Below are 15,749 nucleotides of genomic sequence, written 5' to 3'. Positions count from 1 at the left end.
TCTTATAGTTCATTGAATAAAGAAAAGAAAAGGAGAGAATCCAGAATTACTTAAGAGTTAAAATTAGCAGAACTTGTTGGCTGACTGGATGGAGGGTGGTGAGAAAGAGGAGGAATCGCAGGTGATTCTGAGGCTAGAAACCTCCAAGAAAGGTGGTCAGTTTGGGTTACACTGAGTTATGGATCGGGACCTCAACATCCACTTAGAATTGAAACTTTAAAATACAAGTCTCTCCTTTCGCAAAACATACCTTTTTTTCTCTCCAGGTGGTGGATATACTGTGGAGTGACCCCATGGCTCAGGAGGGCTGCAGGGCCAACACCGTTCGAGGAGGCGGCTGTTATTTTGGGCCTAATGTGACAGAGCGGTTGCTACAGAAGTACCACCTGCAGTTCCTGATCCGCTCACACGAGTGCAAACCTGAAGGCTATGAATTCTGCCACAGTCGCAAGGTGGGTGGGTGTTTCCTTCAGCACAGGAGTAGTCCTGTTGCCCCTCCAGGGCATGGATGGGCCAAGGCCCTGGCTCCTCACAAACAGCTGAGCCTGATATTTGTTACCCACTTGCTCAAAGCAACAAGGCCCTTTACTGTCATTTATCCTTGGCACTTTTAGCCTCTTTAAAACTCAAAGTTTGATTGAGGCCACCACCGACCAATACATACCCTGAAAGGAAAGTAAAGAGCAGATATAGCCCCATTTCATGGATGAAAATATGGCTGGGTATTTTCCCAGCCACCTTGCTATTCTTTGTCACACTGCCCACTGTCACAAGTCTCCAACTACACGACAGGGTCACAGGATCTCTGCACGGCACCCCAGGCAGGAATTCAGGATTGTTTGTCTTCTTAGGAGCATAATTAACATCCTGTCTAAATCTCTGGGCATCTCCAAATCCTTCAATATTTGCTGGTCTAATGCTACTAGGATGAGACTATCCCCGAGAATACTAATCCTGTAGGAGAATTACATGTTTCCATGCAGAAAACAAAGCTTGAGGTCAACTAACGTAAACAGTGTTTAACAGGAATGTTAAACAGTTGTATACATTTCTTTTTTTTTAAAGGTTTTAAAATAACATATTTTTCTTAAAAGTTAACATGTGCATAATAGAAAACCAGAAAACACAAGAAGCAAAAAACAAAGTCATTCATAATCACAAGCAGTTTACCGTTTGACATGTCCTTCTAGGTCTCATTTGTGTATTTTCACAACTAGGCATCCATTTTAACGTAATTAAGATCATACAGTTATATATCATCCTGTTTCACACATAATGAATATTTACCATTTCAAAGTCCCAAAGCTATGAGTGTTTTGATAACCAAGAATACACTACACCAACTCAATCTGGAAGGAAAAAAAATGTCATCTTGCCTTTCTTGGTGAAAAAAATTTCAAAGACAAAAATGGCAACAGGCCTCTAGATAAACATACTGGCAGACCTATGATTAAAATACTACATTCCCTTAATGTTCAATTACAAGTGAGACATAAAGCAAGAGAGTACACAAAGTATAATTCTTCCAAGAGGATTCATTATCTGATCTAAACTAAATAGTTGTATACATTTCTATATTGTAGAACTTCTCAGAGCCTTTAATTTCCTATATTCACTGTGAATCCCCAGGGTCCAGCATTTCCCAATGTATCAACAACAGAAACTTTTTTTCACGGGGCATCTCAGGAGGCTCAACGATCCGCAGTAAACTCTCCTCTGAGGCTTAACGCCAGTGTTAACAGCCAATGTGCCTACTAGCTGTAATGGCCATCCCAGTTTATCAGGCCTAGCTTGCCTCTGAGTTGGACCAAATAAAGTGTTATCTATGACCACTGCTGTTTTTTATTTGGATAAAAATGTGAAGAAAACATGTTGTGGATGTCCTGTCAGAATTCAAGTTTATGACTCACAACTCCTGCCCTGCTAGCATTAGTGATTTAACAGAAGTAAACTGGGCTTCCCTGGTGGCTCAGACAGTAAAGAATTTGCCTGCAATGGAGGATTAAAAAAAAATAATAATATATATATATATATATGTATATATATGTATATATATAGATGGGGCTTTCCTGGTGGCTCAGTGGTAAAGAATCTGCCTGCCAATACAAGATGCCCGGGTTTGATTCCTGGGTTTTGAAGATCCCCTGGAGAAGGAAACGGCAACCCACTCTAGTATTCTTGCCTGGGAAATCCCATGGATGGAGGAGCCTGGTGGGCTGCAGTCCATGGGGTTGCAAAAGAGTCAGACATGACTTAGCAACTCAACAACAACAACTGCTACTGCTGCTGCCAAGTCGCTTCAGTCGTGTCTGACTCTGTGCGACCCCATAGATGGCAGCCCACCAGGCTCCCCCGTCTCTGGGATTCTCCAGGCAAGAACACTGGAGTGGGTTGCCATTTCCTTCTCCAATGCAGGAAAGTGAAAAGTGAAAGTGAAGCTGCTCAGTCATGTCTGACTCTTAGCGACCCCATGGACTGCAGCCTACCAGGCTCCTCCGTCCATGGGATTTTCCAGGCAAGAGTATCGGAGTAGGGTGCCATTACCTTCCCCGAACAACAACAACACAGATGAAATCAAGAAGGAACAGAAGGAATAACCACCTCCAAAATTGGGTTGGGCCCTATGGGATTGAGGGTGAACAGTTCTTCAGTGAACCTGAATGCCCGTCTCTCTTCTGTTTTGATTTAGGTGTTAACCATCTTTTCTGCCTCCAACTACTATGAAGTTGGCAGCAACAGAGGAGCCTATGTCAAACTGGGGCCAGACTTGACCCCACACATCATGCAGTTTCAAGCTAACAAGGCAACCCACACGCTTACCATGAGGCAAAGGCAAGACTTTTCAATGAATGATTTTCATAAAGAGAATTACAGTGTTTGTAGAAAATGTAAAGTGCAAATGTTGTTAAATTTATCCAGATGCTAAGTCAAAATTTAGCTATGTCAGCACTAGGACCTAGAATAGACTTTAAAATGGGGGCTCTTCTTTTCCTCCAGTATACTCTGCCTACCCATCATTAATGGAAGTGACATGTTTATTTCCTGTAGAAATTATTCTCCGTGGGTATGTCTTAGGTGAAATCTATATGATAGGCCACTAAATCATTCCAAGATCACTCTTCCTTTTTCCTTCATTCTTAAAGTGTTTGCAATACCCAGTCAACCACAGACAAACCTTCCTTCACTGTCTGGGGGTTTGGCAGATGGACTTCCATCTGCACACATTTGTTACCAATGCTTCTTTCTTCCTGGGAAGGGAGCATATAATATTATTTAAATGGCTTCTGTTGCGATAATCCTGAGTTCTAATATTAGTTGAGAGCTTACTGTTGAATATACACTAAGTGTTATTACAAAGAATTTACGTATTGTTTCTCAGTGAGCTTATAAAATACAGTGTTACTAATTTCAGTTTTATAGATGAGATCATTAAGGAACAGAGGTTAAATCAGTGGTCTTGGGTCACACAGCCAGTAAGCAGTGAAAGTAAGCCCTGACCCAGACAATCTTATTTCAGAACCCACATACATAACAGCTCTACAGTGCTGCTGCCCACTGAGAAGCTGGCCCTGGAGTGTATAAGCTGCTGAAAGATACAGTTGTAATGCTGCTGAACCAGCTTATTTATCAAACAAACTAAGTTAGAAATCAAAGTCAGCATAAATCTAGTGGGAAAAGAACACAAGAATATTTAGCATCTGCCCTTTGTGTGAGTGCTATAAAAGGGCATTAAGTCACTCTTGAGTTATTAAATACTCAAGAGTTATTAAACACTCAGGTTTTACACAATCAAAGCCAGCATCACTCAAAAAGAAGTATGATGTGAAAACTTAGCCCACTAAATGATAGTCAAACCCACTATGCAGCAGAATGGTCTCTGGGACTTTATTAAAAAGTCGTTATTGGAGCCTCATCCCAGCCTTCTATAATTAGAATCTCCAGGGGGTGTGACCCCAGCACCTGGAATACCATAATTCCAAGTGATTTAGATGTTGCCACTACAAAAGGAGTCACTGTGAGGAATCCTACATCTATTTCTGCTTTATTGACTATGCCAAAGCCTTTGACTGTATGGTTCACAATACACTGTGGAAAATTCTGAAAGAGATGGGAATACCAGACCACCTGATCTGCCTCTTGAGAAATCTGTATGCAGGTCAGGAAGCAACAGTTAGAACTGAACATGGAACAACAGTCTGGTTCCAAATAGGAAAAGGAGTTCGTCAAGGCTGTATATTGTCACTCTGTTTATTTAACTTATATGCAGAGTACATCATGAGAAACGCTGGACTGGAAGAAACACAAGCTGGAATCAAGATTGCCGGGAGAAATATCAATAACCTCATATATGCAGATGACACCACCCTTATGGCAGAAAGTGAAAAGGAACCCAAAAGCCTCTTGATGAAAGTGAAAGTGGAGAGTGAAAAAGTTCGCTTAAAGCTCAACATTCAGAAAATGAAGATCATGGCATCTGGTCCCATCACTTCATGGGAAATAGATGGGGAAACAGTGGAAACAGTGTCAGACTTTATTTTTCTGGGCTCCAAAATCACTACAGATGGTGACTGCAACCATGAAATTAAAAGACGCTTACTCCTTGGAAGGAAAGTTATGACCAACCTAGATAGCATATTCAAAAGCAGAGACATTACTTTGCCAACAAAGGTTCGTCTAGTTAAGGCTATGGTTTTTCCTGTGGTCATGTATGGATGTGAGAGTTGGACTGTGAAGAAGGCTGAGCGCCGAAGAATTGATGCTTTTGAACTGTGGTGTTGGAGAAGACTCTTGAGAGTCCCTTGGACTGCAAGGAGATCCAACCAGTCCATTCTGAAGGAGATCAGCCCTGGGATTTCTTTGGAAGGAATGATGCTGAAGCTGAAACTCCAGTACTTTGGCCGCCTCATGCGAAGAGTTGACTCATTGGAAAAGACCCTGATGCTGGGAGGGATTGGGGGCAGGAGGAGAAGAGGACGACAGAGGATGAGATGGCTGGATGGCATCACTGACTTGATGGACATGAGTCTCAGTGAACTCCGGGAGTTGGTGATGGACAGGGAGGCCTGGCGTGCTGCGATTCATGGGGTTGCAAAGAGCCGGACACAACTGAGCAACTGATCTGATCTGATCTGAATACCATAGCTAAAGAACACTCAGCTTTTTAAAATATTCATTGATTGTATTAAAGCAAGTACAACGTCCCCTAATTTACACGGAAGTCACCTAACAATTTCAACACTCTGGACCACAAATGGAGAACTGAGAAGTAAGGCAGGAAATGCCTTTGACCAACCATATGTTTCTGTGGTCATCAACTCAAGATAACATTTTTTTCCTAGGGGAACCCTCATTCAGAATCCTTTATTATTATTATTATTATTTAATTTTTAACTTTTTGGCTGTGCTGTGCAGCATGCAGGATCTTAGTTCCTGGACCAGGAATCAAAACCACACCCTCTGCAGTGGAAGCTCAGAGTCTTAGCTGCTGAACTACCAGAGAATCCCCAGCATCCATTTACTTTTGGTTTAAATCCATGTCTCATAGCTTAGCCAGCCTGGAGTCCACCTATCAAGACTGATTCCTGTCCACCCCCCACCTTGTTAGCTATGTGACTTTGGGCTAGTTACTTACACTGTAATGGGCAGAAGAGTCGTACCTACCTCAGTGGGTGTTGGAGGATTAATCAGATGGTCCATGTAGAGCTCAATATATGCTGCTTGATGTAGGGAACAGAGAGCCTTGTGCATCGAGACAGGCTTCAAGGTCGTTGCTATACGCCATCCCTGAATGATAACCATCAATGAGTATGATTTGCCAGAAATAGTTTAAATGCTTTGCATTTAAAATAGTTTAAATGGTCTTAAACTTTTAGGGGCTGTCATACTTTTTTTAGCCTCTGATAAAACAAAAAGTTCTCCAGAAAAAGTACATACAATCACATACCCATGAAATTTGAGATGAATTTTTTAGGCAGCTCACATTTTTCTGAGAATCTATGGAGATTATTATGTGAAGTACCTTAAACTTCAAGGAAGACTTTCATCAAAGATAGTTAAAATGTTTTGGGTTTTTTTTTTTAGCACTTCTAAAGATAGATTATCTGGTCACCATTTATAGAATGGCTGCTTCTTCAATGAGACAAGACAGACTTTATATTTACCTTTTATCTCGTAATATTCTTGTTCATTCAACTACAGATATTTCTTGAACACTTATTTTAGGCCAAGTGCCATGCCCAGCAGGACTGTGTTGACTCCATAAGTATAAGAAAACTAAATTACTGATATTTTGTTAGTCATAAATCCTGCCATGTTTAATATAAATAATAAATATAAGGAAAACATACATGATTATGATAATAGATACCATTTGCTGAGTGCTTTCTACATGCCAGGCTTTCTTCTAGGTGCTTTACATGAATTTACTTATTTAATCTTCACAATAATCATATGAGTTAGGTACCATTTTTGTCGCTATTTTGCAGATGGAGAAAATGAGGTACAGTGTATTGGGTGGGCCCAAAAGTTTGTTTGGATTTTTCCATAACACATTATGGGACTTCTGCCCTAACCACTGTCCTACACTGGGAAGGACGGCAGCATTCCCCAGACCAGTCCTGTTTGTGCACAATAGGGAAAAGCAGGAGAGCAGTGGAAAGAAGTAAGACATGGAGCTCTTGGGAGGTTGAGATGTTAAGAAAAAGAGAGGACAGTGTAGTAAAAACCCATGACTAACAATCCTAAAGGAAATCAACTCTGAATATTCACTGAAAGGACTGATGCTGAATTAAGTTCCAATACTTTGGCCACCTGATGCGAAGAGCCAACTCGTTGGAAAATACCCTGATGCTAGGAAAGATTGGGGGCTGGAGGAGAAAGGGATGACAGAGGATGAGATGGTTGGATGGCATCACCGACTCAATGGCCATGAGTCTGAGCAAATTCCAGGAGATAGTGAAGGACAGGAAAGCCTGGCATGCTGCAGTCCATGGGGTCACAAAGAATCAGACACGACTGAGGGACTGAACTGATTTCTTCTATACTGATTTTTTTTTTTTTTTTAATGTTCCCTGTCATCTCCTGTACCAGGATTAGCAGAGTGGAGGAGTCAGCTCTGAGAGCCCTACGGGAGAAGTTATTTGCCCATTCCTCAGATATTCTTGTTGAATTTAAGAAGCATGATAAAGATGAAACTGGTAAGACTAATCAAATAAAATATTCAGAGGAAGAAAATTGGTCAAAAAACCTGTCTCACAGTAATTAGCAAATAAATTTTGGCTTAAGGATTAAATGACCAGAAGACCTCTTTGACTACTTCCTGCATTTTATTCAACTTGATGTCCTAGCTATCTTTTCTAAATTTTTTGATTCTAAGCTTTTAACAGAATGTAAACTTGGCTAAATATAAACAAAGATGGTGAAAAGAAATGGAGTCAAGGGAAGGGTGATAAAGCCAGAACTAGGCAAAAAGCAACAGGGGACAGGTTACAAGAGTGGATCCAAGACCAAAAAGACCAATAATTCGGTTTCTCATCAGTAAGTGTGTGATCACCTGGTCTGTGTTCTATTACCCAAGCTGGAAATTTTATCTTTTCTCAACTCAGTGGAATGTCTCATGGACTCTGACTACATGTAGCCCAGTTCAAAAAATAGTAGTAACAGTCCTAAAATCATAGCACTATCTTTTCATGTACACAGAAATAACTAATGCTATGTATACACACATATGTGTGTATGTGAGTGTATATGCATATATATGACATTATATATATATATATTTATGTATATATATAATATTATTTACAAGAGTCTTGTGTGACTTCCAGGAGTATTGCCAAATAGATTTGGCAAATTAAAACAAAATACCTAATTACATTTGAATTATAGACAACAAATAGTTTTTAAATGTAGGTATATCCCATGCAATATATGGGACATACTTGTAGTCTGTAGTCTGAGAATCGGATCTACTGGGCACCCTGTATTTTATCTGGCAACCCTACTTTCCAACCAGCTCTTCCATAACCAACAAGAATAGTGACAGTACTCACCATTGCTGTTACCTACAGATAGTAAGAAGAATGTCGGGATAGAAGATTTATAGGTGATGAGTCAACCAGTCAGCTCTTTCCTACAGGTCTAATCGCCCTGAGCGACTGGGCTGCAGCCGTGGAGTCCGTGCTGCACCTGGGGCTGCCCTGGCGGATGCTGAGGCCACAGCTGGTGAGCAGCTTGACGGATAACAAGCTGGCGTACAAGTCCTGGCTGGAGAACTTGGCCAAAGAAAAACTGAGCCAACAGGTAAGGGTGTAAAAATGGTTGATGAAAGCATATCGTGGACCATGAAGCCCCTTGTGGAGAACTTTGAATCAGTAACAGCCAAATATTGAGAAGCCCAAAGGGAAGATGAATGGAAACAACTATCTGTTGAGTTCCTGTGTGTCAGACTTTGTATTAAGCAACCTATATATGTTGCCTCACAGTTTATTCTCAAAACCATCTCCAAGAGGTAGATATAATCAGCACCAACATACCCAAGAGAACACTGGGGTTAGATAATCTGCCTAGGATAACTTTGAACAGAATTTCTAAGCTATAGGACTGGAACTTAAACCCAGGTCTATCCCCCATTTAAAAAGTTATTTGTTCAGTAAATACGTACATGTAATGTATGTGAGGCCTTGGGCTATGTACTTAAAAAAAAAAAAAAGCTTTATTGCGATATAATTCATGTATCATGCAGCTCATCCATTTAAAGTGTAGAGTTCAGTGGTTTTTAGTATATTTGCACTATGTGCAAACATCACCATCATGATGAATTTTATGTTTTTTCTCATGGGTAGGTGCTTCTTAAACCATCAGATTATTTAGTAGGCTGGAGGGGGTTAGAGTGGAGGGATCATAAAACTTTCAGGAGTCTTGTTGTCAGGGTTGATGGTGTGGTAACTACGTATTAAGAAAAATGTAAACATAAGAGACAGAAGGACATTGAGATTTCTTTTCTTGCAGAACATACAGTCAAGTTTGCTGGAAACACTGTATCGCAACCGATCCAACCTGGAGACCATTTTTAGGATCATAGACAGTGATCACTCAGGTAAAGGCACTCACCGTCCTGTCACTTCTGACACGTGGCAAGTATTTTACCCCCACCCTTGCATCTGTTGGAGTAAAATTAGTGGCAGTGCTAAAAACAGAAACTAGAATAGTATTTGACCCACATCAGCTGTCCCTATAGATGAAGGGTTGGGCAAAAAGAGAATGAAGACAAACTGAATGAGAACATCTTACAGGAAGAATTATATTAGTTGTAATATCCTTTATAGGTCTATCAGAGATTGCCACAAAGGAATGAAGAATGTCTAGAACAGCAAAGCTTTGGCACTCACTCCTAAAGTATCATTTAAATTTTTAAGTAATTACAGGTTAACAAGGAGTTTACAAAAAACTGTACAAGGAAGTCTTATATACCCTCACCCTATTTCCTCATTGTTTCAAAGGCCTTTTCAAATATTATTTTTTGAGATATAATTCACATACCATATAATTTACTCATTTACAATGTGCTTCTTTAGTATATACACAAGCTTGTGTAACTATCACCATTCTAAAGAGAAACCCATACCCATTAACAGAAACCCATACTCATTATCACTCCCCATTCCCTGTTCCTTCTCCCTGGCAATTATTAGTTTTCTTTCTGTATGCATTTGCCTATTCTGGACATTCCATATAGATAGACTCATGACACATGGCCTTTGGTGTCCAGCTTCTTTCACTTAGCATGTTTTCAAGGATCACCCATGTTGCAGCATGTATCAGTTTCTTTTTTTTTATACCTGGATAATATTCCATTGTATGAACATAGCACATTTTGTTTATCCATTCATCTGTTGATAGACATTTGGATTGTTTCCACTTTGGGGCTGTTATGAATAATGTTGTTAGGAACAGTCATATACAACTTTGTGTGTGAACATACGTTTCCATTTCTCTTGGATGTATTCCCAGGAGTGCAATTATTGGACCATATGGTAAAACTGTGTTTAACTTTTTGGGGAATTGCCAAGCTGTTTTTCCACAGTGCCTATTCCATTTTACATTCCTGCTGACAATGTATGAGGGTTCTAATTTCTCTATATCCTCACCAACACTTGTTTTTTTCATTAAAAAAATTTTTTTCATAGCCATCCTACTGGGTGTGAAATATCTCATTATGGTTTTGATTTGCATTTCCTTCATAACTAACAATGTTGAACATTTTTTCATGTGCTTATTGGAAATTTGTATATCTTCTGTGGAGAAATGTCTATTCAAATCCTTTGCCCATTTTTTAATTGGGTTATCTTTTTATTGTTGAGTTGTAAGAGTTCTTTATATATTCTGGATATTAGCCCATTATCAGATGTAAGATTTGCAAATATGTTCTCTGATTTTATGGGTTATCTCTTCACTTTTTTGGTAGTGTCTTTTGGTGTACAAAGGTTTTAATTTTTTAAAAGTCCAATTTATCCTTTTTCTTTTGCTGTTTGTATTTTTTTGGTATTGTATCTAAGAAAATGTTATGTAACTGAAGGTCACAAAGATTTGTATCTATTCCTCCAAGAGTCTTACAGTCTTAGCTTTTACAGTGGGGTCTTTGATCTACTTGAGTTAGTTTTTGTTTGTAGTGCAAGGTGGAGTCTCACTTCATTGTTCGCATGTGGATATCCAGTTGTCCTCTACCATCTGTTGAAAAAATTATTTTTCCCCTGTTGAATGGTCTTGAAACTCTAATAAAAAATTAACTGACCATAGATGTATAGATCCATAGGCTTTTTATAAGCAGAATAAATTAGCATATGTTTGAGACGATTTAATGCAGGGTTTCTCAGCATGCCACTACTTACATTTGGGCTTGAGTAATCCTTTGTTTTGGGGCCCACCCTGTACATATTAGGATGTTTAATAACATCCCTGGCCTTTACCTATTAGATACCAGTAACACCCTACCCCCACTCCAGTCATGACCATCAAAAGTGTCTCAAAACATTTCCAATCGTCCCTATAAGGAGAGCAGCAAAATTGCTTCCAGCTAAGAACCACTAATCAAGTGATTTAGTGTGATCCTCTTGGGAGTTTAAAGTGGATGGCAGGCCTTGGATGTCTTTGTTGTAATAGTAGAGAATAGGCATCCTTGAAAGAATATCAGAGGAAATGAGCACTGAAAACCAGACTGACTCACTAAAGTGACTTGCTCTCTCTGGTAAGGGTCCATCTCACTGGACGAGTTCAGGCATACTTGGAAGCTATTCAGCTCTCATATGAACATTGACATCACAGACGACTGCATCTGTGACCTTGCCCGGAGCATTGACTTCAACAAGGATGGCCACATTGACATCAATGAATTCCTGGAGGCCTTCCGCCTTGTGGAGCAATCCTGCTCAGGGGGTGATGTCTCAGATTGCCCACAAGTCACAAACAGTAGTAACAGGGACTGCAGCAGCCCAGGTGCACACTAAGGCCAGCTTTGTCCCCATCGTCCAAGGTGCCTCAGAAGCAATGCCGAGCTCGTTGCTGGAATGTCTTTCTTATTCTCCATAAATTCATGGAACTTTATGCTGAGAATTTGCCTACCAATATGCAGCAGAATCACCTGTGTATTCAAGCGAATTCTACCAAAGAACTTTTACCAATCTTTCTCAAACTTTTCCAAAAGACTGAAGAGGGAACCCTCCTAAAGATCATTCTATGAAACCACCATCACCCTGATACCAAAATCAGACAGATATCACCAAAAAAGAAAATTACAGGCCAATATCTTTGATAAATATAGATATTTGTATTTATAATGCAGAAATTTTCAGCAAAATATTATCAAACTGAATGCAACAACACACAAAAATGGTCATACACCATGACCAAGTAGGATTCATCCCAAGTTCACAAGGATGGTTCAACATAAGCAAAATCAATGGGAAACACCACATCAACAAAAGAAAAGACAAAAACCACATGATCATCTCAAAAGATGCAGGAAAAGCGTTTCACAATTCAGTATCCACTCATGATAAAAACTGGGTTGGGGAACATATTTCAACATAATAAAAGCTATTTATGACAAACCCACAGCCAATATAATACTCAACAGTAAAACCTGGAATAAGACAAGGGTACCCACTCACCACTTCTATTGAACATCATATTGGAAGTCCGAGCAACAGCAATCAGACAATAAAAAGAAATAAATGGTATTCAAATTTATTTATTTATAAATTTATTTATTTATTGGAAGGGGAGAGGTAAAATTGTCATTATATGCAGACAACATGATACTATATAGAGAAAACCCTAAAGATTCCACACAAATACTAGAACTGATAAATGAATCTGGCGAGGTAGCAGGATACAAGATTAACATACAGAAATCAGTTGCATTTTATACTAACAGTGAAATATCAGAAAGGGAATGTAAGAAAAAATAATACCTTTAAAATTTGCACCAAAAAACCCCAAAATTCTTAGGAATAAACCTAACCAAGGCAGTGAAAGATTTATATGCTGAGAACTATAAAACATTAATAAAGAAAATTAAAGCTGATTCAAAGAAATGGAAAGATATCTCATACTCTTGGACTGTAAGAATTAATAGTGTTAAAATGGCAATACTGCCCAAAGCAATCTACAGATTTAATGTGATCCCTATCAAATTACCCATGACATTTTTCATAGGACTAGAACAAATAATCCTAAAAATTTATATGGAACCATAAAAGACCCAGAATTGCTAAAGCAATCCTAAAGGAAAAGAACAAAGCAAGAGACGTAATTCTCCCAGACTGCAGACAATACTACAGAGCTACCATAATCAAAACAGTGTGGAGTTGGCACAAAAACAGACACACAGATCAATGGAACAGAATAGAGACCAGAAACAAACCCGCACCATCAATAGAGGAGCAAGAATATAAAATGGGAAAAAGACAATCTCTTCAATAAGTGGTGATGGGAAAGTTGGAGAATTGCATGTAAATCAATGAAGTTTGAACACACCCTCACACTATGCACAAAAATAAACTCAAAATACCTTAAAGACTTAAACCTAAGAAATGACACCATAAAACTCCTAGAAGCAATCATAGGCATTCTCCAACATAAATTGTACCAGTGTTTTCTTAGATCAGTCTCTCAAGGCAACAGAAATAAAAATGAAAATAAACAAATGGGACCTAATCAAACTTACAAGCTTTTGTACAGCAAAGGAAACCATAAACAAAATGAAAAGACACCGTATAAAATGGGAGGAAAATCTGCAAATGATATGACCCACAAACGTTTACTTTCCAAAATATACAAACTCATAAAACTCAACAACAAAAAAACAAACCCAATCAAAAATGGGCAGAAGACCTAAACAGACACTTATCCAACGAAGACATACAGAAGGCCAATAGGCACATGAAAAAATGCTCAACATGGCTAACTGTTGGAGAAATGCAAATCAAAACTATAAAAGGTACCCCCTCACACCTATCAGAATGACCATCATTAAAAAGTCTACAAATAAATGCTAGAGAGGGTGTAGAGAAAAGGAACCCTCCTCCACTGTTGGTGGGAATGTAAGTTGGTGCAGCCACTATGGAAAACAGTATGGAAGTTCCTCAGTAAGCTAAAAATAGAATTACCCTATGATCCAGCAATCCTACTCCTGGGCATATATCCAGACAAAACTATAATTCAGAAAGATACATGCACCCCTATGTTCACAGGAGCCCTATTTACAATAGCCAACACATGGAAACAAAGTAAATGCCCACCAACAGACGAATCGAGAGAGAAGATGCAGGGTGTATGCACAGTGGAATACGACACCCATCAAGTCCACTCCCAGTGGAATACTACAGTCATAAAAAAGAACAAAAGAATGCCATTTGCAGCAACATGGTGGACCTAGAGATGATCACACTAAGTAAATAAGTCAGAAAGAGAAAGACAAATACCATGTGCTATCACTTATATGTAGAATCTAAATGAACCTAAAGACCGAAGTAGACTCACAGATATAGAGAACAGACTTGTTGTGAAGGTGGGTAGACGGGGGAGTGATGGACTGGGAATTTGGAGTTAGTAGATGCAAACTATGACATAGAGAATGGATACACAACAAGGTCCTACTGTATAGCACAGGGAATTATATTCAATATCCTGTAATAAACCATAAGGGAAAAGAATAGTGAGAAGAATGTATGTATACAACCGAGCAGAAATGAACACAACATTGTAACTCAACTCTGCTTCAATTGAAAAAAGTATCACCTGTGTATTGGGTATGGAGGATGAGATTATTTTTAGTAGGTCCCCAGCCCCATCTCAGAATTTTTATAAGGTAGCACCCAGGTGTTAAGTATTCTGAAATTCTGAGGTCTATCCTAGTTAAGAACTACTTATAATTCAACCCCTTCATTGTTTTCATTGTATACCTTTTATTTATTGTTTTTATAATGTCTTATTGGTAAAGGTATAAGAAATTGTATAATCCATGACCAAAACATATGTATCCTTTTCCTTATTTACTTTTTCTTGTTATAACTATAATGTTTATGTAACTTAATGTTCTGCTTGTTTTATAAATTCACATCTGTGTTGCTACAGTCTTCATGATTATTTATTAATGGCTGCATAATTTCACATAGATGTAATTAATCTATTTAGCCATTCTCCAATTGTTAAACATGTATTTCCAGGTTTTCATTATTATAAATAACACTGGTTCAAAACTTTATGCAATGGCTTGTTTCATAAAAATCGTTCAAATTATACATCCTCTTAGGCTAGATTCCCAGGCAAGAGATTATTTTGTCAGGTGTTGGATTAGTCTATAAGAAGGTTTACTGTAGGGCTCACATGATTATGGAAGCCAAGAAGTCCCAAAATCTTCAGTCAGCAAGCTGGAGACTTCAGAGTTGATGGTGTGGTTCCACATTGGTTCCAAAACATGGTTTTCAGCTGATGGGTACAAAAAGCCAGGACCTTCCCTCATACAAGGAAATAAATTTTGCGAACAACCTGACTTAACTTGGAAGCAGATTCTTCCAGAGGTAGTTGAACCTCCTGGTGAGAAGTCACCCTGGTTAACACCTTGACTGCAGACTTGTAAGACCCTGAACTGAGGACCCAGTAAAGCTGTGCCTGAATTCTTGATCCAAAGAAACTTTGAGATAATAAACGTGTGTGGTTTTAATCGACTGTTTGTGGTTAGTTTCTGAGCATAGGGAAGCAACACAGTGTGCTTCCTGGGAAACTTTTTATTTTCTTATTCCATCACTCCAGAAGAGTTTGGATTTCCATCAGTGAGTACAATCTGGAGAAGAGTTCAAATATTTTAAGTGAATACCTATGACCCATGTGTTTGCCTTGCCTGTTTCACTAACTGAGAGACCAAGCATACTAATGAATTCACATTTATATCTGACCCCCTGGTGGTTCAGAGGTTAAAGCATCTGCCTGCAATGTGGGAGACCTGGGTTCGATCCCTGGGTTGGGAAGATCCCCTGGAGAAGGAAATGGCAACCCACTCTAGTAGTCTTGCCTGGAGAATCCCATGGATGGAGGAGCCTGGTAGGCTGCAGTCCATGGGGTCACAAAGAGTCAGACACAACTGACCAACTTCACTTTCTTTATCTTGTGAAAGAGAAGGAAATGACAACCCACTCCAGTACTCTTGCCTGGAAAATCCCATGGATGGAGGAGCCTGGTAGGCTACAGTC

General features: G+C 39.2%; 1 protein-coding gene across 1 annotated transcript in view; it reads left to right on the top strand.

Annotated features, from left to right (window-relative positions):
- The window catches only part of PPEF2 (protein phosphatase with EF-hand domain 2), a 44,027-nt gene extending 31,895 nt beyond the window's left edge, over nucleotides 1–12,132 (top strand). Inside the window, exons 13-18 of the mRNA XM_061420506.1 lie at nucleotides 267–452; nucleotides 2,690–2,832; nucleotides 7,090–7,196; nucleotides 8,138–8,301; nucleotides 9,010–9,097; nucleotides 11,251–12,132. Of these exons, the coding sequence (XP_061276490.1) occupies nucleotides 267–452; nucleotides 2,690–2,832; nucleotides 7,090–7,196; nucleotides 8,138–8,301; nucleotides 9,010–9,097; nucleotides 11,251–11,504 (942 nt within the window). The 3' untranslated portion in view covers nucleotides 11,505–12,132. The remainder of the gene's footprint in view (nucleotides 1–266; nucleotides 453–2,689; nucleotides 2,833–7,089; nucleotides 7,197–8,137; nucleotides 8,302–9,009; nucleotides 9,098–11,250) is intronic.
- Nucleotides 12,133–15,749: the final 3,617 nt, after the last annotated feature.

This window comes from Bos javanicus, chromosome 6 (genome assembly GCF_032452875.1).
Source record: "Bos javanicus breed banteng chromosome 6, ARS-OSU_banteng_1.0, whole genome shotgun sequence".
NCBI classification, from domain to species: Eukaryota; Metazoa; Chordata; class Mammalia; order Artiodactyla; family Bovidae; genus Bos; species Bos javanicus.
Note: the sequence above shows the minus strand (reverse complement) of the source record. Positions and strands in the feature narration are given on the sequence as shown.